At 34.6% G+C, this 23,404-nt stretch overlaps 1 protein-coding gene and 1 long non-coding RNA gene across 13 annotated transcripts in view; one reads left to right on the top strand and one right to left on the bottom strand.

The window, feature by feature from the left end:
* Positions 1 to 8,311, top strand: part of LOC137490644 (uncharacterized) — a 127,322-nt gene extending 119,011 nt beyond the window's left edge. For all 3 annotated transcript variants that reach the window (XR_015525077.2, XR_015525080.2, XR_015525076.2), the window contains 2 exons: positions 1,362 to 1,419; positions 8,179 to 8,311. This is a non-coding gene — a long non-coding RNA (uncharacterized LOC137490644). The remainder of the gene's footprint in view (positions 1 to 1,361; positions 1,420 to 8,178) is intronic.
* col11a1a (collagen, type XI, alpha 1a) overlaps positions 1 to 23,404 on the bottom strand; it is a 135,650-nt gene that overhangs the window by 7,947 nt on the left and 104,299 nt on the right. For all 10 annotated transcript variants that reach the window (XM_087308795.1, XM_087308790.1, XM_087308793.1 and 7 more), the window contains 11 exon segments: positions 17,754 to 17,807; positions 15,798 to 15,905; positions 15,158 to 15,211; positions 14,982 to 15,035; positions 10,915 to 11,022; positions 8,235 to 8,288; positions 6,792 to 6,827; positions 6,653 to 6,706; positions 6,326 to 6,572; positions 2,746 to 2,858; positions 1,017 to 1,085 (listed from right to left, as the gene is read on the bottom strand). In XM_087308795.1, the coding sequence (XP_087164921.1) occupies positions 1,017 to 1,085; positions 2,746 to 2,858; positions 6,326 to 6,572; positions 6,653 to 6,706; positions 6,792 to 6,827; positions 8,235 to 8,288; positions 10,915 to 11,022; positions 14,982 to 15,035; positions 15,158 to 15,211; positions 15,798 to 15,905; positions 17,754 to 17,807 (951 nt within the window).

Raw genomic sequence — 23,404 nt, forward strand, 5'->3', positions numbered from 1 at the left:
CGGATCATAAATCATCCATTATTTTGACATGTAAAATTGCTGAATGTTAATAATAATAGTAATAATAACAAAAAATAAATAGTAATAAAATTGACAATAAATAAAATGCGGTTCACACTTTATTTTAAAGAACAATTTACACCATTAACAAACCATTAACTTATACTTTTTGCTCAATAAACCTCTAATTTGCTGCCTAAATATACACTCACTGGCCACTTTATTAGGTACACCTGTCCAATCTTCTGATAGCTACTTCCAGCAGGATAACGCGGCATGTCATAAAGCATGAATCATCTCAGATTGGTTTCTTAAACATGACAATGAGTTCACTGTACTCAAATGGCCTTCAAAGTCACCCGATCTCAATCCAATAGAGCACCTTTGGGATGTGGTGGAATGGGAGATTCAAATCATGGATGTGCAGCCGATTAATCTCTAGCAACTGCGTATGCTATCATGTTAATATGGACAAAAATCTCTGAGGAATGTTTCCAGTACCTTGTTGAATCGATGCCATGAAGGATTAAGGCAGTTCTGAAGACAAGCCAGGGTCCAACTTACTACTAGTAAGATGTACCTAATAAAGTGGCCATTGAGTGTGGTTAGTAAGGTATTAGCTGGATTTAGCTATTGGCTAGGATGTAAAAGAAGATCATACTTAATAAGTTCTATTAAACAGTTAATGTCTTATAGGTAATGAACTAGTAGTCAATGGTGTGAAGTTTTACTTAAACTAAAGTTTTACCATAGTACGTTCTACATATATACAGCCCCTTTCCAGGGCTCAGAGATGCTTTACAGTGTACGTATATGTATGTGTGTGTTCAGTTTGTTGATGGATGCAGGGCTGCAGTGACAGGATCTTTTAAAAGCCGAGCTCTTACTGGTGTCTGTCCATTGGTGAAGTAAAGAAAAAAGACGGAGCAGACCACTCAGGTCCTTTTAGATTCCAAGGACAAGATGATGTTTTTCATAAAGGAGAAGATGAAAGAAAGACGGGGAAGTGCACTTACTATTTTGCCACGCTTAAATTCACTGAACCAGGAGCCGGGCACCTCTTTGGGCCATGAAGATATTCTCACCTTAAAGAAGAGACAAAGAAAAGTGTGAAAACATAATGGCAAAAGAGCAGCTGTGTGCGTGGTTTTTTATGCACGGCAAACTTGCTTCAGCAGAACATTAAATAAAATTAAAGCCTATTTTTTTTTCCATACAGCATCTGTTCCAACGATTGGAATGAAATGAAAATGCATCTCTCTGAAATTATGGCTTTGTTTAACGCAGCATGAGCGAAGCAGATTATTTTAATACTGGGAATGAGCTTTTGATCTAATTTTAATCAGTTTTTGTTCTTTCAGATCTGAATGCACAGATGAACATTACAAGATGAGACTGTTGAAAGACAAAACATTTCAGGTAAAAAAAGTTGCAATATTGTGAGAAGTAAATCTTTAGTCAAAACAGACATATATATTTTACTCCAATATCAGAAATCAAAAGATGACAACTTATATTTACTTTTTAAATGACCACAATGGTCTTTACAATACCTTTGTGATATTTTTTTCAAGCATTTTTTACATATATATATATTTTCACACAACAGTTTTGTCTGGTTCTGGAATCTGATTGGCCAATAACCGTGCAATATTCTGCAATATTAAAACTCATACAGCATCCTCACTCTTGTGTATTATTCCGCCCACAAAGAGTGACAGCAGATCAATAAACTCACTACAGTTTGACAATTATTGCAGCTGTGACCTGTGGCTAAATATATTTTAAGTTTTGAACAGTTCAAAACTTTTTGTAAAAACAAGTGGTTTGAAAGGTAGAGGCAAATAATAAAGTTTTAAAATGACAGACAATTAGAATTTTAAAGCTGCACTTTGATTTTTAAATAGAGTTTACAATGTCATTAAATTATTGAAATAAGCAAGAGTATTGGGCATTTTATAGATAGATACTACTGATAGATAGATAGATAGATAGATAGATAGATAGATAGATAGATAGATAGATAGATAGATAGATGGATGGATGGATGGATGGATGGATGGATGGATGGATGGATGGATGGATGGATGGATGGATAGATGAATAGATAGATAGATGGATGGATGGATGGATGGATGGATGGATGGATGGATGGATAGATGATAGATAGATAGATGGATGGATGGATAGATAGATGGACAGATAGATGGACAGATAGATGGATAGATAGATAGATGGACAGATAGATAGATAGATAGATAGATAGATGGATGGATGGATGGATGGATGGATGGATGGATGGATGGATAGATGGATGGATGGATGAATAGATAGATAGATAGATAGATAGATAGATGGATGGATGGATGGATGGATGGATGGATGGATGGATGGATGGATGGATGGATGGATAGATGATAGATAGATAGATGGATGGATGGATAGATAGATGGACAGATACATGGATAGATAGATAGATAGATAGATAGATAGATAGATGGATGGATGGATGGATGGATGGATGGATGGATGGATGGATAGATGATAGATAGATAGATGGATGGATGGATAGATAGATGGACAGATACATGGATAGATAGATAGATAGATAGATAGATAGATAGATAGATAGATAGATAGATAGATAGATAGATGGATGGATGGATGGATGGATGGATGGATAGATAGAGAGCACCTCTAGAGATATTCTAGTTCTTTTTTAAAAGGTTGAGGAATGACACTCACTCCATTTGACTTTTTATCAGGGTAGATGCAGGTCTCTCCTCCTGCTGTGAAGTTGCAGTACACTTTGAAGGAGTCTCCAGAGCAGCCCTGGTTAGGATCAATGTAATATTCGCCTTTGAAAATAATAAAAAAAACAAAAACTGTAAATCACACACTGTGAAAAAATTTACGTTGAATGAAAGAAACATTCAAATCCATTATAAATTATATCAGTTAAACAGATTTAGGACATAATTTTTTTTTTTAATTTGTAAAACTTATATCATCTAAAGTGATGTGATATAAATGTAAACTATGCAATTCTTATAGTATATACAATACAGTATAAACATGAAATCATTCAGATCCTTTTTCTGAAGTATTATCTCAGTAGCTATTTGTTTCCAAAGCTATAAAACACACACTCGATGGGCATCAGCAGTGGTGATGCATTGTGTAAATAAAGGAGCAGGCTAATGTGAGTGCGGTAAAAGCAGCTCTGAAAGGTCAGTGTAAGCGCTGGCATTTTGTAAGCCATGATTTGGGAGGGAGAGGTTAGATCCCGCTGGAGTCCGCAGAATGCTAAACATCTTCCCAATCAGCGGCGACTGCTGCGGCCGTTATTCTCATCCTCCTGAGTGACGGCGCGGGTATTCTAGCCTACATCTATCTTCATCCTGATACATTTCAAAACAGCATTTTAGATTCAAAACACTCTCCATCCTTGTCATTTCAAGTATTTTAGAATAGTTGGCAGAAAATGCTTAAATGATCCTACTGAGCATGTGTAAAATGTAAAAACTCTTTAAGATTATACAGAGGTGCCAGATATTATCATGGTATTTGTCTGTTCTCGAGGCACCATTCATTTATTACAAGCATATTTCCTCGCTTAAAGATTATGTGAAATTAAAATGTTAGCTTCAGTTTGTTAGTTTTACGGATATCTTTTAGCAAGTGTGCTCCAAAACATTGACAGAATTTGTGTTTAGTAAATATAAAACTGATATAAACATCCAAAACTTGCACTTGTTTTTCTTTTCTTTTTTTCTTTTTCTTTTTTTACATCATCTTATACTTTAGTTTCTCATCAAATCTTGACCAATCAAATGCTCTCTAGTATCTGACATGCTCTCATTTGCTTTTCATTTAATGCACTTGATCTCAACCACACTCACTGGCAGAACTTTGATAAAAACTAAATGCTATTGGGTGTTTTTTTTACAGGGAAGAAGCTATTTTATATCTCGCCCTATCATTTTTCAGTTGAGATTATGTCACACATTGCATAAAAATGCACATTTCGAAGCACTTCATGGGATCTTTAATAGAGCATCTAACTTGTGTGACTCTGTGACTGGTTTTTTTCATGACAACAATGTAGCCAGCTACGTAGCAGCAAGTTTTTCCTTTGCCTTTTAACAATGTCTCACGTCTACATGGCAATGTTTTGTTTTCAAAACAATCTGCCTTTATACATATCAGCGAAAACAGCTAAAAACACTGTTAAGTACAGTTGAAGTTAAAATTATTAGCCCTTCTGTGATAGTTTATTTTTGTTTTCAAATATTTCCCAAATGATGTTTAACAGAGTAAGGGATTTTTTTTTACAATATTTTCTATAATATTTTTTTTTTCTGGAGAAAATCTTATTTGTTTTATTTAGGCTAGAATAAAAGCAGTTAATTTATTTTTTTTAGCATTTTAAAGTCAATATGATTAGCCCCCTCAAGCAATATTTGCTTACAATTGTCTAGAAAACGACCTATTATGATTATAAATGTGTTGAAAAATCTTCTTTCTGCTAAACAGAAATTAGGGAAAAAAGACAGGGCAACTAATAATTCAGTCTTCAACTGTAGGGCAGTGTATATTTAGACACATTGTTATTAAACAGTACTGTGTGTGTATGTAACAAAGTGACGTCAGTGGCTCAGTGCTTGTTTCTATGCATAATTTTCCTTGTGTTGTGTTTTTGCTTTTATAGGGTGTCTGCGGGGTCTTAAAAAATATAAAAAATTGATAAATCAATTATGAGAAAATTAAGGCCGTTAAAAGGTATTAAAAAGTCTTGATCACATTTTTTACGAGGTCTTAAATTTTGTTCAAGCTTTTGACTCCAAAAAAGCATAAATATATTTATTTTTCTTCTAACATTAACAACAGCATGCTCGATCCACACGATTGGTTCGGGGCAGGGCGCTTCCGGCCAAGCTCCACCGTCTGGGTGATGTCACGTAATTTGGAACAAATGCGGGAAGGTGATGTACAGTAACGCTCTCTACATGTAGCGAAACCATAGTGCTAAACAGTTGGCAAAATAGGAAAAAGTTTGCGTACAGTGGCTGAAGCCTGTCGCTGAAAACAACCGCATAATTTAATCTTTACTCAAGCTTACCTGAGTTCTGTTGCATGGCTGTGCTCCATTGATTTATTTAACTACAACTGTTTATTAATAACTGTTTATTAAGGTTTGATAATGATTAGAATTTGAAGTGGTGATATGTTAAATATTCTGGGAAGGTCTTAAGTCTTAAAAAGGTATTGAAATTACCTTTAGGAATCCTGCATACACCCTGCTTTAACCAAGCTTTTTTGTTAAAATGTTAGGAAAGACTTGAGCAACAACACTGCCATGAGGTCTGCCATCTATTTTCAGTCCCAAAAATGACATTGTCATGTAAACGAACATGCAAACATATAAAAAGGTTCTTTTTTTTTGTCAATGCCAAAAGCGTTGTGGTTCGTGCACTGACACATACAAATATTTTTGAAAAAAGTTTTTGACCCGGGTTCGATTTCTGGTTTGAAGTCCTTTGCTGATCAGATCTCCCTCTCTGTACTCCTCACGCATTCCTGCCTGTAATCTCCTCTGTCCTATTCCAATCAAAGTTCCCTGTTTTTGTTTAAAAACATTGTCATGTAAACGACCATGGCATCTTATCATCTGCCAAAGAAATTTCTATAATGCAGTTGACATTAAGTTTAAGATTAAGTTTAGATTTATCAGAAAACTAATGTAAGCATTGATGCATATGTGAATGCCACTGAAAATTTCATATAGTTTATATCTGAATTTGTGTTCTGAAAAAAAAGTCAAATTCAAATATTTGTATGTAATTGTATGAGGATGAACTAAAATTGATGTTTAGTTTAAAGTGTCTTGTTTTATTAAGTGCTACTAGAAGCCTGTTTTACATGGTTTCTTAAAGAAATAATCTGAAACCATGAAATGATTTCTATTAAACAATGGGCAACACCAGATATTCTGCCCTGTTTTGGTTGTTTCAGATGTCCTTGATGCATGCTGCAGTTCATATTTTTATGTCGTTCACACCAGAGTTTGTTTGGAAGTGGATTAAGACTCAGTTATGTCAATGTTTTTTTGCTGAGCACCAAGGTTCGGATAGCAGCATTCAGCATTCGTTTTCAGATGAACCACACTAACAGATCAATCTCACCAAATCTACCAGCTGAGAACACACCCATAGAATCACAGCTAATACCAACTTGGTATGTTGTAAACTAGCAAACGTTGCACATTTTCCAGGTGTGTATCTGCTCTACACACTCATCTTCATTCCCCACCTCGCCTGCTTACCATCTGGGAATTCTGGGTGAGCGAGCTGAAGGTCTTTACAGCTTCGTGCTGGGTTGTTTTGCGTGCCCATGGGGTACTTCATGCGCTCGATGTCCTGTTTGAGATTATTGAGAGAGCTGAATATGTCCTCCATGCCCTCTCCATAGTCCAGCATGGTGCCTGCTTCATCCGCCTGCATGTCGATGGAGCGACGGGATTTCTTGGGACTGTGGATGGGCAGAGGCTGGATGACCTCACCAGGAGGACCCTACGGGATGACAAAATGAGGGTTCAGTCTTGCATTTCGGATAATAATATTCTCATTGAAGCAGGCTAAAGTTAACTTACAGGAGGCCCAGGAGGTCCAACCGTGCCAGTGTCTCCTTTTTGACCAGCAGGACCCTGCAGAAAGAAGATTTCCAAAATCATGAGGCTTACATTAATATACCAAGCCAACAGAACTACAAAGTGATAAAGTGGTACTTACAGTTGAACCCTTGGATCCCTTTGGCCCTTGTGGACCCTAATGAAAAGAAAAGGCATTTGGTGAAAACTGAATTGCAAAGTAACAATCTAAAAGGTTCAATCTAGGGCTGGGCGAAATGATAAAAATCTTATATCATAATATATTCATCTCATATTCTGATAATAACATATCATGATAATATAGTACCATTTCTGTCAATACTACATGCTGTACATTGATCTTTTTTCTGTTATTTCGTTTATGTTTTTTTCAAGCATACACTAAAAAATCTGTTCATTCATACATGATCATATTTCTCACTTTACTTAAAACTTTAAGGCAAATGTTTGATAATAATAAGAATAAATATTAAGAAAAAACTCAAATATACTTTTTCAAAAACATGATTACAAGCCCAACATAAAATATCGCTAAATAAAATGTAAACATTGTACTTTCTCACAATGCTGTTATTCAATTTCTCTTTGCATCCCCTTAATGACATGTAATATTGTGCTCATATAAATGATGAAAAACTAAAACTATTACAATAAACAATGTATTTTGTGACAAAATAAACAGTAAAGCATAATATAATGTATGATTGTAATAATATGGTTTGTTATGTAGACTAACGAAAAAAATATATATCTTTAAGGGGCTAATAATTTTGTCGCTAAAATGGTGTTTAAAAAATTAAAAACTGCTTTTATTCTAGTCAAAATAAAACAAAAAAGACTTTCTCCAGAAGAAAAAACATTATCATATTGTGAAAATTTCCTTGCTTTGTTAAACATCATTTGGGAAACATTTAAAAAAAGAAAAAAAAATTCAAAGGGGGGCTAATAAAGAATCTGAGAAATATTACTTTAAAAAATATATCATTATTTTTACAATAAAAAAAGTATAATCATTTTAATGTCATACATTATTCAGCTTCATTTCTCCAGTCTTGTGTATGCTGAAATGATTATAATATGTTTGCTGCTTTGTCATTTATCATCAGTCTTTAAAACAGTTACAATGACACACAGTAAACAGCATTCAGACTAAAATAGGACATTTAAAAAAAAAGAACATGCCTGTTCTGTCGCTTTTAGTCCATTTGAATTAAATGTGTTCTTAGCAAATAAATGTATTTTAATTATTTAATAAAAACATTTGAAACAGTGGTTAAAATGCTGACGTGTATATACACTTACAGTAAATGCTGAATACAGTCAATATTGTCAAGACTGTTGAGGTGGAACAAAGCATCGTGGCAATTTTAAGAGTGGAGAAAACATTTGATGCACAAACTTTTTTTATTACTATTATTTTTATGCTGTGCTATTTTTATATAAGATCTTCTAAAGTTATGTAACATTTCTTACAGCTGATTATTGTGACTTTGCTCTTTATTTTTCAGATAGTACCATATACAAGTTTGACAGAAGCACTAAATACAAGAGAAAAAGGACTCACAGGCAATCCAGGAGGACCAGGAGGACCAATTGGACCAGAAGCACCACTGATGCCCTAAATATAAAGAGCAAATGGTTAGAAAGCATAACTTCATATGACTGATTTGTCAATGGATGTAATAGACAAGCATGTGAAGTGTTAGTTAGCAGAACTTCAAAACAGCCGTGTGAGGCGATGAGACAACGTTTACTTTTTTTTTTTTTTGAAAGAGATGAAAACAACTCTTCTAATCATATCATTCCTCTGTTGTGCACTGGCAATGATCATTACACTTCATTAAACTCAAGGACTTTTGAGTTAATTCTATAGAGAGGAATGCAGCTTCTGCTACTAAACGCAGAAACTGATCGCAAATCTGTCTAGTGGGAAACATTAGAGAGATTAAATCATTTCCCAAACTCACAGAAGGAAAGACTACATTTCATTTAGCTTAATTGGTAAATGTTAAAACTAGCGGTGTGGTTACGAAAAAATCATAATTGTTGTTTTAATGATGTGTGAGCAGACATTTTCACATTCTAAAAAAAGAGAGATCATAAGCATTAACTGCATGATGAAGCTTATTATAATGTAGTTAGAATGACCTTATAATTAATGTTATGAAAGCTGAAAATTCATAGTAATATGAGTAATATCACACTTGAAAGTGTTTCAATATTAAGTTACATTTTGACACAATAGTGTCAGTTTTGACGATAAAGAAAGTTACTTGCCACATCTCTATATATATTTATACAACATCCTTAAAGTATGTACTTTTGAGAATATATTAGAAAGGTACTGTAGACAAGATTTGAAACATCCTATTGTTAAAGCATTACATTTTAATAGACCCTTGCTGCATCCCAGTTCACATACTATCAGTCCTAAATTATTATCATTACTTTGTTTATTTAGCTTGGAGATCACATTGAGACAGGACTGTTTCTTCTTTCAGTGAGACCTGGTCAAGACGGCAGACAGCACATCAAGTTTCACATAAAAATCGCAAAAACAATACCACAAAATCACCATTTATAAAAAGGTAAAATCCTAAAAAACAATTACAAGTATCCTTTAGGACGTACAGAAGATGTTTAACAGTACTCAGAGTCGGAAGTGTGTCAAGATTAAGCCGATTTTGCAAGTCAAACCAAGCCCCAGGAGCATAAAAGGAAAAAGCACCTTTGCCAAGTTTTAACAATACCCTTGGCACTGTTAAAAGAATACAGGAACCAGATCTAGTGTGTTGGTTATTTATGTGAAATCTTAACAAATTAGAAAGATAGGATGGTAGTTTACCTAAGAAAGCCTTTAAAGTAAATAGGTATAAATGTAATTTTCTCCTTTGATATAAAGATGATCAATCTAAGAAATCATAGTGATGTGTCCACTGCACAATATTTTGTTAGAGTGTCGATATCACAATGCGTGTATCTGCAATAGTCAATAGGGTTATTTATTAAAGATTAAAAAAGGAATATATTATTATTTTCTAAATTTTATGTATACAATAATGACGATGTTATTTTATGCTTGCATATGCTTGTATTTATTATAATTTGTGCAAATGCACTGCATAGAAAAAGTCTGGATCATCCCAAACTAATTTTCCAATTTTCTTTTTATTCTTATGATATCTTTAAAAATCTTAAATTATTTTTACAATTGCAATATATATTGCAGAAAAGCAAAATATCGTAATGTCAGACTTGTCTAGTATGGTGCCGGTCTAATATACGTTTATTTTGTATATACAGTATTTGTATTTTATGTACAGTATGTGTGTATTTATACACACTGCACATGTATATATTATGTAAATACAAACTTTTTTTTTATCTCGGATGCGATTATTTGTTTGACAGCACTAGTTTCAGAGCAAAAACTGAAACTTGAACTTGTTAAAATGTTTTTAACAAAGGTTTAAAAATGATCCTTGAGTATTTTTATTTAGGATCTATCCCTTTAAATACTGATTATTAGTCAGTCAAACAATATTTATTTGTGTTTGTAGCTCTGAACTGTAAATCCTCCTCTAAATTCCATGTGTTATGGCCAATGTTAGCCACAGAAGTGTGCACGTATTTGAAAAATCAACCGCAAATAGAAAACCGTCTTTTGGGATACTCTTTTCAACATACTGTGCTTTGGGACACACATATGGTAGCACCAGAAAAACAGTCAAAATATAAATTCTGACCCCAAAAAAAGAATCTCCCAAAAAACAGATATAATTTTGTCAATATTGCACACCCCTGGAGTTAAGCTGAATTGCTTTAAACCACTGAGAATGAACCAGTGTAATTGTTTATTCAATCAGCATTTCTTTATATTTGCTGAAACGCTGGATTGCATTGGATAAGTGTTGCACAGTTATGCGACGAAGCAAAAGAAAGAAAAACATTTCACAGTTTGGCTCTAAAAAAAAAAAAAAAAAGAAACGTAATCGTGCTGGTGTTTGATGGGAACGTCTGGTGTAATGGAATTACCGCTGGCTCTGAGAACCTTTCATGACAGCTCCATCCATAACACGATTATGATGATGTACACAGATGCAATAAGCGCAGACATTATTGTTTCAGTCGGTCGTTACTTTAATTTGCAAGCAATATGGGAGGAAAAGTCCTGATAGGTGCACTGCTGGAGGTACCACATTTGTTGGGTTGTGGAAAGGACAAATATATCATTAGTGACTCACATTATCACCCTTACTGCCGGCAGCACCCTGAGGTCCAGGCAAACCCCGATCTCCCTTCTCTCCCTGTTCACCGGGCGGCCCGATGAGACCGATAAGACCAGGGTGACCCTGAAGAAAAATGCACATGATAGCAGATTAGAAGGTCAGTCAATGTATAGACAACTTGCTTATAATGAACGCAAAGGCTGAACACAGCAACCTAGCAATTTCAAGGTTTTATGAAATATTTGTAAATTATGAGCGTTGTTTATACATTATGAATATTTTTGGCCACCATTGTTTTGTTACTTTTTACGTTGCTTTGAGTAGAAGACTGTAAGATTTATAAATTAATACAATAGGGTTTTGATTAATTAATGACCCAAATTAAAATGTAAAAAAAAATTGTTATATTTAAAATCCTTAAAAAGTATCAGTGCAAACTAAAAAAAAAAACTAAACTGCAGAGTATATTTTATATATTTTATAAACAATATATGAAAATTATTTCCCAGAGATGGGTTGCGGCTGGAAGGGCATCCGCTGCGTAAAAACTAGCTGGATAAGTTGGCGGTTCATTCCGCTGTGGCGACCCCGAATTAATAAAGGGACTAAGCCGACATAGAAAATGAATGAATGATATATGAAAAATATTAAATATGAAAATATAAAAAAACACAAAAAACTGCATGAAGGATTCAACATGACACTTACATTACAGATATAGCCATTTCATTTCTAAATTTTAGTTTTGTATAGCATATACCAAAATGCATACATCATAATGTGTATATATATATATATATATATATATATATATATATATATATATATATATATATATATATATATATATCAGGGTATCCGTGGGGTTTTAAAATGTCTTAAATTTAAAAACTAAATTTTAGGCCTTAAAAAGTCTTAAATTCACTGAAATATATAGTGTTATAGGTATTAAATCATTTTAAACAGGCCTTTATTTTCCTATGTCCATGTAAAGCTTCCCAATCGGGCCAAGTTTTAACAAAAGTTTATTCATTAACTCTATTTACTAGGGATGTAACGGTATTGTAAATACCGTCATACCGCAATATTAAATTTTTTCGATATTACCGAAGTCGCATGACTCGGTAAAACTATAGGTCTTCAGAGAAAATTTGCTCAGGCGAATGAAGCGAACGGGAGGTAGCTGAAACTTCATTTCCCATCAGCCCCGGCGTGGCCATAATCCTTTGCGGTCTGTTGTCGCTACATATCCAGTAATGCGGAAATGGAGTGTGCTGCTAGTAGCGGAGATGAAAAAAAGATGGAAATGATCGAACCTAAAGCGGGTGTTGTCGCCGCGCGCGTGCTGAATAGCGGTGCTGTCGCGCGCGTTCTGATCAGCTGTGTTGTGGCGCGCGTATTGTAAAGCGCCGAGGGGGGGGGGGGGGGGGTTGAGCGCGCATACCAAGAGAGGTGTTGTCGCGCGCCTACTGAAGGGCTGGACTGGACGGAGGTTGTTTCGCGTCGCGGGGGCACTTTTGATCGTTTTGGAAGGGCATTTTCTATCCAAGACTAAAAAGGGCATGTGCACTGCACAGGTTGAGCCCTATGTGTGCACGTGCCTGCAAGTTGGGGAATACGACTAATAACAGTCATGGGGACTGCAGAAACACAGCACTGTTCAGATTGATGCAGACATTGCCTTGTACCACAAAGAGACCTCTATCTCACTCATGGTTTGTCTTCTCAAGTGGGGGAAAGACAATGCACAACATTACCCACTGCTGTCAACCTGGGCCAAGTCATATCTCTGTCCCAGAAACCTCAGTCCCAAATGAGAGGGTTTTTTCTGTTGCAGGGGACATTGTAAATACCCAGAGATACCAGCTTTTACCAGATTATATTTATATGATAATTTTCCTTTAAAGCCATCTCTATCTAAGTGAGTGAGTGATTAAATGTTGAATGTGATGAGTTTTCAACAATACTAAATTGAAACTTTATTTTTTTACATGGTTTAATAATTTTTTGTTATTAAAATTGAAGTTCCTGTTTCAAAGCTAACAGATAGATGGCTAATTTGTATGTCATTGACACTTTTGGCACTTTTTTGGAGTATTTTCAAAAGTTTTTTTTTTCCTGTAAATGATTCAATAAATACCGTACCGTGACATTCATACCGAGGTATTACCGTACCATGAAATTCTGATACCGTTACATCCCTACTATTTACCAATATGGCTTGATTATCTTCCTTACAATATTATTTGTTTTAATGTTTTTTTATGTTTTAACTGGGACATTCGAAAAAAATCCTTAGCCTTGTGTAATTCATCGTTCAAAAACGTTTAAATTTGACATGATGAAAGGTAGGTATATTAATGGCAGCCCAAGTTTTTGGTGACATTTAATGTTTTTTTTACTATTATTTTCCTTTTACGCTTTTTTTTTTGTGTGTGTGTGTGCCCGGCCAAAAAGCAAACATCCACAAATGAATAACCAGTGGAAAATCTTTTCTCGCCCCACATGTTTTCTTATTCTCGTTGTGTGTGCGTGAGAACAGTTATTGTCCCACAGACAATCTCACATGCTCTGTAGAGACCCACAGGACCCACAGAGACGCGCCTTTCTGGGACTTAAAAATGACAGCACGTACACACCCACAAAAGAGAGAGGAACATTAAATAATTAATTCGTTGATCTAAATGACTCAGATAAACGTTTCTATTTCTATCTATGACTCAGAGAGGACAAAATTACATCTAAACTGGCTGCAAAATATTTGAACACCGTTAGAAATGGTTTATTAACCATTTGCCTTGTTTAAATATAAATTTATAAGTATAAATTTTTATTCTTGTAATTATTATACGTTTTATAGATATTGTCTGTTATTATGCCTTTGTCATTTATTTCTCATTTGCTGTATATTATTTTAATTTTATGATGTTGATATATTACATGTTTTAACCATATCTAACATGCTTTGGCAATACTGCATAAAATGTCAGCAGCAGGTTTTACCTGCCAGTGGGTTTACACGGCTCCTGAACAGAATACAAGTAAAGCAAATAGTAATTTCTTTTTTATTTCAACAATCTTTTTTTTAAACACTTCAACCCATTAAGAAAAGGTGTATAACAGTGTCATGAAAAAAAAAATATTGCTACAAATCACTTTTTTGTCACATGTAGGTAACCATGTGCTGTTGGTAAAAGGTGTGCAATCACTGCAAGTATATTTAAAACCTTTGGGAAGCACTAGAAATCAGAATTATTAGACCCCTTCAAATTTTTTTCTTCTTTTTTAAATATTTTCCAAGTGATGTTTAACAGAGCAAGGAAATTTTCACAGTAGGTCTGATAATATTTTTTTTATTAATAAGAAAAAGTCTTATTTGTTTTATTTCAGCTAGAATAAAAGCAGTTTAGAATTTTTTTAAACACCATTTTAGAGACAAAATTATTAGCCCCTTTAAGCTATATTTTTTCTCGATAACCCACAGAACAAACCATCGTAATACAATAACTTGCCTAATTACACTAACCTGCTCAGTTACCTTAATTACCCTAGTTAAGCCTTTAAATGTCACTTTAAGCTGTATAGAAGTGTCTTGAAAAATATCTAGTAAAATATTATTTACTGTCATCATGGTAAAGAGAAAATAAATCCATTATTAGAAATAGGTTATTAAAACTATTATGTTTAGAAATGTGTTGAAAAAATCTCTCCGTTACACAGAAATTGGGGAAAAAATTAACAAGCGGTCTAATAATTCAGGGGGGCTAATAATTCTGACTTCAACTGTATATATATATATATATATATATATATATATATATATATATATATATATATATATATATATATATATATATATATATATATATATATATAATTTAATATCTATCATGTCTAATTGTATTAAAATTGTAATAAATTTACGAAAAGAAAAAGGTGTCTGTTAATAATACTGCAACTTTTGTTATAAAACTTTCTTTATCTTGACCAAGCCATGTCTTTATCTTCGACCTTGAGCCTGGCTGAAATCTAAGACAGCACATTAATAAAAATGTCAGGAGAAGAAATAGAAAGTCACTCACCTTCTCACCCTTAGAGCCAGGGTCTCCTTTAAGGCCAGGCAGACCAGGAGGTCCCTAAATATCACACAACCAACAAGGACAATTCAATTTGTGCCCATGTACAACTGAGAGAGCAAGAGAGAAGATGAAGTGTTGACAGAAAGAAAGAATAAGAGAAACATGATCTTTTCTCTTACCATTGGTCCAGGTGGACCATCTTGTCCAGGAGCACCAGGAAGTCCTTGTTCACCCTATAAAAATCCATCCAATTACAACAGCCATTATTGCATGCTTCTTTTGCTTAGGGATTACCATTGATTAAGTGTGGCCTGAACAATGATTAATAGTCTAGAATGTACAATAAAAAGTAGAAAAGAAAAGATACTGATTTTCCAATAGAAATATACAGACTGTATATAAAAGGTGAGTTTTTATTCTGTGAGGTGGTTCATATTATTTTGTGCATTTAGGCTATTCAGTGGCCAAAGATGATCTGAATACTTAAAAATGTATGATTGTCTGCACCGAAAAGAAAAGAGGAGCTGACCTTGTACACAAACAACTTTAAAAACATGCACAAGCCCTTGGCATTGACATTGGTGAGGAGTAATCAGTTAGAAATGCCATGCCACATATTTAATATTCATAAGTAAAACTTGAGGAAGTTTAGAGAAAAGGTCAAGCATCGTTTGTTTGCAGATGCCATTTGGTTTCATATAATTAATTCACAGTACTTTAGGTGCATCGCAAATGTCCAGAGAGTATTTGGGGCAAGTGTGTATGGGTTTTATGTGTAATGGTGGAGTTTTTGAGGTGATGAGAGGGATTGGGACTCACGACTGGACCGGGGATTCCTCTGAGACCTTCAGGACCAGGCTTTCCAGAGGGTCCTTGAGGACCAACTGGTCCAGTTTTACCTGGTGGACCCTCAAGTCCTGCTTCTCCCTAAAGATAAAGAGAAAAGAAAATTCTATACATATTACGGCTGGGCGATATTGTAAAAAAAAATGTATTATCATGATATCATGTTTAATATCATTCGATAATGATATATTTTTTAACAATCCATTTAGGAATATTACATTTTTTTATGTATCCAATTTATTTTATTTACCAAATAGTTTTAAAAGTCAAAAACCAAAATTAATTAAACATAATATCTGATTTCTCTATAATAAAAGAAACACAAGAGTTAAACAGACTGTTAAACTTGATAAATACAATTTTACAAAGTGTGTGCAACATGGTAAAGTGTACTGAACATTATAAGCAAACTTTAAGGTGTGAATAATGATGACACAGTAAACCTCAAACTCTGTAAACAAAACAAATTATGATTATCAAATCTGAGCTTTTAAGTAAAGGAACTAACCATCAACATTCAAATACATATTGAAACAAATTGTAAAATTTAGATGGGTGCTAGTGGCTGTGATGCACAAGAAAAGAAACCAAAAAGCCACTCTGGCAACATCATTACATCCTTTTTTATTTACAATATCTTCACTGTGGCTAGCCACGGCACTCAGGGTGAGGCAATTAGTTTGCTGTTATTACTGAAATGTGTGCATTCCATACAAAGTGTGAAGCAGATTTTTAATTCTACTTAAATGAGTCGCTGTGCACTCACGGGATTCAGAAAAGTTCAGATGTTTTCCAACTAGGTGTGCCTGGAAAATGTGTGCACGTCACGTGCGCCGCTTGCACTACATCATTGCACGTCATGCAAGTTGTGCGCCTCCATTCGAAATTAACAAATTTACACTGTAAGCTTATTGCATTGCTTCCAAGGCGTATGCTCAGCAGCCACATTTAAATGAAATGATAGCGCTTATTACAGAAACTTCAAACCAAACTTTTTTTTTTTTATCGTTATTGACAATAGAGTTCAGTCAATAAATACTGTTACTTTTTTTATATGTATGCATATATATGATATGTAGTTCCCATTTAATTATCTTGGATGAAAAAAAGCATAAAAAATGTGTTAAAAAAAAAAATAAATAAAAAAAAAGCTAAATAAATAAACAATGAAAAACCTTGAAATTAATTTTCGACTTGAAATTAAATTAAACAAATATTAGCAAAAAAATATAAGATATTTTAATGTTAAATAAGTTTTGTAAAAAAAAAAAAAAAAAAATTATATATATATATATATATATATATATATATATATATATATATATATATATATATATATATATATATATATATATATATATTCATCAACTATATTAAAAAGGAAATATTTATTTAATTAAAAAATTAAATGAATTTAATAACAATACAGCTGTTTAATGTTAGCTCAGGGCCAATACATTTTATTAGGAGAAAATGTTTGTTTGATTTTAAAAATGTATTAGAAAATGTTGAAATTAACATTTAACCTAAAATAATAAATGCATTATTATATTATATTATATTATATTATATTATATTATATTATATTATGTTATGTTATGTTATGTTATGTTATGTTATATTGTATTGTATTGTATTGTATCGTATCGTATCGTATCATATCATATCATATTATATTATACAAAAGCATTAGATTATCTCTGCACACCTCAAATATGCAATATCCAAATAATCAAACATCAAATATGCAAATAGATCATAGTGATCTATGAATTAAAGCCAAATCCTTCCACACTTCAGTCCCACAGTGCCAATCCATCCACATGTATTAATCGTGAGTCTCTCTGTCAAAGAAGTTGGTTCTCCCTTGGCTCGCTGTGCTTTAATTATTACATTGGAGGCTGAATTGATTCGGAAAGATGCTTTTACCTTGGCGCCCTTCTCTCCTTGTCTGCCTTCAGCTCCATGCGCCCCCGGGGGTCCCTGCGGACAGAGAAAAGGACGGTTTTGAGCAGTTTTTCTCTGCTGGGCTATAAAACAAATGGGGAAAAGGTCACAGTGAGACATCACAGATCTCGCTTCATGTCTATTCATGGGCAAATGGAGCCGTTTGCATTTCTTGAAGGTCTTTTGTTTGAGCATATGCTGTTATTTGTGAAGCTGATTGGGTGCTAGCTGTCACAGTTTTATACAAGTTAATATTTCCTTAGAGCACTGGCTGCAAAACAAGTGCTATTGAATATTTGAAAGATTATATAGAGGAAAAACAACAAAACAATTAATGCAATAGCATTTTTGGTACACTAAATAAAACTAAGGGTGCTTTCACATCTGTGGTTCATTTAATTTGGTCTGGACCAAGAGCAACAAATTGTACATGTAGCATTTTTCTGCCGTTTGGGTTGTTTTCACACTACACTGATTGCTTTGGTCCGAACCAGTTGAAAAGAACCAAAATGCAGTCATTTGACAAAATCCAAATCACTCATTGGCCAGATGTTATTGAATGTATTTCCTAAAATGCTTTTTTATTGGTCAGAATTCATGTGCGGGAAAATGCCAATGGAACTCCCACAAGTGAACAAACCGGCAGACACAAAATGTCCTTTTAACTATGGAGGGACGACTGCGCTGGCTGATTGTATCCCTGGTCATAGTATACTATATAGTTTGTATACATCACTTTAGCCAAACTATACATTTCAAGATTGAAGTGCAGCTACGGCTGGAAAACAATGTTTTAATGCATTGAAACAGCGAAGATACATCGCAAGTCACTTCAGGAGGAGGCGTAAATTAATTTAGTTAAACTAAGACATGGTCATCTTATGGAAATATTACCAATGATTCATCTGATAATGTTTTTCCCTCACTTTCTCCATTTAAAATAGTTGGTAAAGTGCTGTCAACAAATATTTTTCCTCCACACCCCATAAGATAGGACAGCGCATCGGACTACAGCAGCTAGATTAGTCCAAAAAGATGCAGTATGTTTTGCGTTTGGGTTTCTATTCGTTTGGATCATGTTCTCACCACAAACAAACCGCTCCAGGGTTCGTTTGAAAGCATATCGAGACCACCTCTTCAAGAAGGTCTCGGTACACGTTTTTGGTCCACTTTTTCCACCACTCTAGTGCGATTTCTACATTCACACCTGCTTAAACGAACCACACCAAGAGAGAAAACAGACTCTAGTGTCATTCAACCAAACTAAAAAAGGCAGGTGTGAAAACACCCTAAATTTCTCTACTGAACTAAAAAGATTTTCAATACTTTGTTTTTGCCACAAAGTAATAAAAAAAAGCATCTGTGACTTTTTATTTTATCTCATAATTCTGAAATTTGAGAACGATATACTTCATGTCTTCATGCACTTACAAGAATTGTGATTAACTTGCATTCATTCATTCATTCATTTTCCTTAGGCTTAGGCAGAATGAACCATCGATTAAACTTGCAAGTTGCAGTTGTTCGAAAATAGTCTATTTTCCTTTAGAACTTGATTTTATAATTTGTTATTGCAAGTCGATTTGGTATATCACAATTCAACACTCAAAAAATGACTTTTGTTGCTTATTTAAACTACTTATTTAAAATTAATTGAAACGACACAATTCTTAAGTTTTTTTTAAGCCACAGTCATATCACCCTGCAGCCCAAGACTGGTTACTCGCTGAAGCTAAGCAGAGCCTGTTCAGTACCTGGTTGGGAGACTACATGGGAAAGCTAGGTTGCTGTTGGAAGTGGTGTTATTGAGACCAGCAGGGTGCCCTCAACCTGCAGTCTGTGTGGGTCCTAATGCCCCTGTCTAGTAAAAGGGACACTGTACTGTTAGTGAGCGCCGTCTTCTGGATGAGACATTAAACCGAGGTCTTGACTCTATGTGGTCAATAAAAATTCCACGGCACTTTTCATGGCAGAGTAGGGGTATAGCCCCAGTGTCCTGGCCAATTTCACTCCATTGTCCCTTACCCATCATGGCCTCTCAATCGTCCCCATCCACTGAATAGGCTCTATCACTATCTCTCCACTTCACCAATAGCTGGTGTGGTGAGCGCACTGGCACCGTTGTCTTGAGGCTGTCATCACATCATTCAAGTGTATACTGCACACTAGTGGTTGGTGTGTAGAAACCCCGTCATGATTGTGAAGCGCCCATACACGATAAATACCGATATAAATACACACATTACAATTTTATTGTTTTATATTCAATCCACTTAGATTTGTAAAAACGATACTTAATCGATTTGTGTTGGGACAAAATGAAGGATTTATGTGTAACCCAGCATTTTTACAGAGAATATTATAATCAGAATTTTAGCATATTCAGAGTTGTAGGATTATGCTTGCCAATTTATTGTTCACAACATTTACTGTTTGATTTTATTAAAAATAAAATATTACAATAAAATAAAATAAAATAAACAAAAAAAAAATTTAAAGGGAAAAAAAAACTTATTAGACAAGATGTGCGCTCAAAAAATTACAAACTACAAAATTACAAACTACTTATTTAAAATGAGCTGAAACAACACAATTCTTGAGTTTTCTTTGTGGACATCTTAATTGTTTTATATTGAATCCACTTAAATTCGTAAAAACTAATAAGCTAACCTAATTCCTTCATGTTGTACCAACACAAATCGATTGTGTGAAACCTAACATGTTTTTACAGTGTGTGAACTTTTATTCACAAATCAATTAACTAAAAGACTTAAAGAACTGTCACTTAAACCCACTGCTAGATAAAATATACACTTGTGTAATTGGATTTTCGACTCTAGACCTGATAGTCTCTGAGGTAAAACTTGTGACAATTTGCCCCAGTCTCCTCTGCATGATTTCCCACATGTAAATTTAACGAAGAGGGGGAAAGAAATCAACTAATGACAGCCAGAGGATTTGCAAAAATTCAATAATTCTCAAGATAGTTAATAGTCTGGGGACTGTCTCACTGAAGAGACTGAAGAAATAAACAGAGAGACAGAGAGAATAAGCAAAGGGAATCTCCATATTCATTTCCGACTGCAGTCTATGAAATGCTGAGGAAGCAGCTCATCTCCTTGTTTGATGCAAAATAAGCTCCAGCCAAATTATTGATGCAGGACACTTAATTCCACAAGATCAGTCTTCCCACGACCGTCTTCCTCTCGCAGGATTAAAACACCTTTGCTGATGAAATGGCGGTTTCTCCAGCCACAGTTCGTCAGGCGCTGCTGTCCACGTATGCTGATAGGGTGTATAATTTTTCCAGGGAGAGCTCCATCAAGAATATTGGGAAAGCGAGTGGTGTTTTCTCTACGTTTTGCATGAATAATGGATGCGTGTGTGCAGAGAGATGCCATAAAGCTTTGTGGAGGAATAATGGGATATACCAGTGTTGCTTGGGCTGGTTCATAAAATTCAACTGGGACTGTTTGCCTTATAGAGTTCTGACTTCATGGATTATGTGGATCCAAGGGACTAAAAATTGTGAATTATAGAGAGTTATTTACACCTATTATTAACAATTAAAGCTTATTCAGTCAAAAATTGGTACAATGGATCCACATTTCTGAGTTTCTCTGTAGCGGAAGTCCCCATAGTTGGGTAAACGCAGAGGGCTGTGAATCCTATTTGCTGAAATAATAAGATATAATAAAAAACCACGATAATGTCATTAAGACTTTCAAAAAAGTAACAAAAAAAAAATGTGTGAGACTAATAACGGCAGCCAAAAGAGAGAACAACATCAAATTTAATGTCCTGCCCCCATAGACACTGTTAGAAACATCTCACACAAGCTATATATATATATATATATATATATATATATATATATATATATATATATATATATATATATATATATTTTTTTTTTTTTTTTTTTGTAATTCGATGCAAAGATGATATAATACAAACAAAAATACAAATAAATGGTCATATAATAAAAAAAATCTAAAAATTAAAAACTTTCAAGGATGACCCTGTCATAAGAGTCTTGTGAAAAGGGTCCATAAGTAAATACAAGAACAAACAACAATTGAAATTTCTAATGAGCAGGTTCACTCAGGGCCATAGCAAGCTGAAATGCCGCTCTAGGCAAAGGAAAGCGAAAGTTAAAGCTTGAAGGAGGGGAGGGGGGGGTTGTCGTGACGCAGCCCTCTCTATTATGCTGCCCTATGTCAGATATTGCAGGACTCCCAGAGTTCATCAAGATTTTTTGGATTCATCTTCAATGCCTTCTCCTTTATCTGATGCCAGACATGCTCTATAATGTTCATGTCTGGTGACCGGGCTGGCCAATCCTGGAGCACTTTGATCTTCTTTGCTTTCAGGAACTTTGATGTGGAGGCTGTAGTATGAGAAGGAGCGCTGTCCTGCTGAGGAATATGCCCTCTCCTATTGTTTGTAATGTAATGGGCAGCACAAATGTCTTGATACTTCAGGCTGTTGATGTTGCCATCCACTCTGCAGATCTCTCACACGCCCCCATACTGAATGTAACCCTAAACCATGATTTTTGTCTTTACCAAACTTGACTGATTTCTATAAGCATCTTGGGTCCATGCAGGTTCCAATAGGACTTCTGCAGTATTTGTGATGATTAGGATGCAGTTCAACAGATGATTCATCTTAAAAAAGCTACCTTCTGCCCCTTTTCCAAATGATCAACTAGAAGTCAAGTTATTATTTGTTGCTCTTACATCTGAGATTGACGACAAAACTTTTGTCAGGTAGTGTATATGTTTATTTGACTCTCATAATGTTGGGAGTCACTAATTTGCATTTCACGAATCTTCAAGAAACACATTTTTTCTATCAACTCTATTAAAGTTCTGCTAAAGAAAAAGAGTTAACCTACCTGTACGTCTCTGATGGCAAAATTATAATTTGGGGTGAACTATCCCTTTAAGTTAAATATCTCAATGTCCATACCACATTATAATGCACAATTTGATGACTGTATGCACCACTGAAAGCCACAAAGGATCTACTGTAAGTTGAATGCAGTAAAACTGAGACTCTGCAAAAAACAAGCGGAAATAACATTCCACTTGGGGGTTCAATAGAGTGTCATGAGAAACACTTCAGTATTATATAAATTGAAAAAGTTTACTTTTTCCCAGTTCTGAAAAAAGAATGATCGGTTATTTTCGTGACTGGCAAAACAACACTATTTTCTGCGAGCCGATGAGGTGTCATTTGGCAGAACAAATTTCTTGTGATATAGCGATGGGAGAGGATCTCTAATTCCTGTCCCGGATGTGACCGTTATATTTCCCCTTCCTCTGTAACATCCTTTACACCGCCGTCCCCTCATCTCTGTCACTCAAACAGGCCCGGGATCAATATAACGTCTGGACTGATTTTCTTCTTTCATCCTGAGAGAGATGTAGGACTACAGTGGAGGAAATGAGTTCTGGCTCTGATGGCGTTTAAATGCTGTTTTCGATTTCAGTCTGATGATTCAGTATGTGCTATTCATCATCCTGCGAAAGACTTTGTTTTTTCACTTTGTTGTTAAGCGAATGACTCTGGCTGAAAAACAACCAATCATCTGTGCTGATGAGGATAGGCTTTTTAACTAAATTCGT

Source organism: Danio rerio, chromosome 24 (genome assembly GCF_052040795.2).
Source record: "Danio rerio strain M-AB ecotype USA chromosome 24, GRCz13ab, whole genome shotgun sequence".
NCBI lineage: Eukaryota > Metazoa > Chordata > Actinopteri > Cypriniformes > Danionidae > Danio > Danio rerio.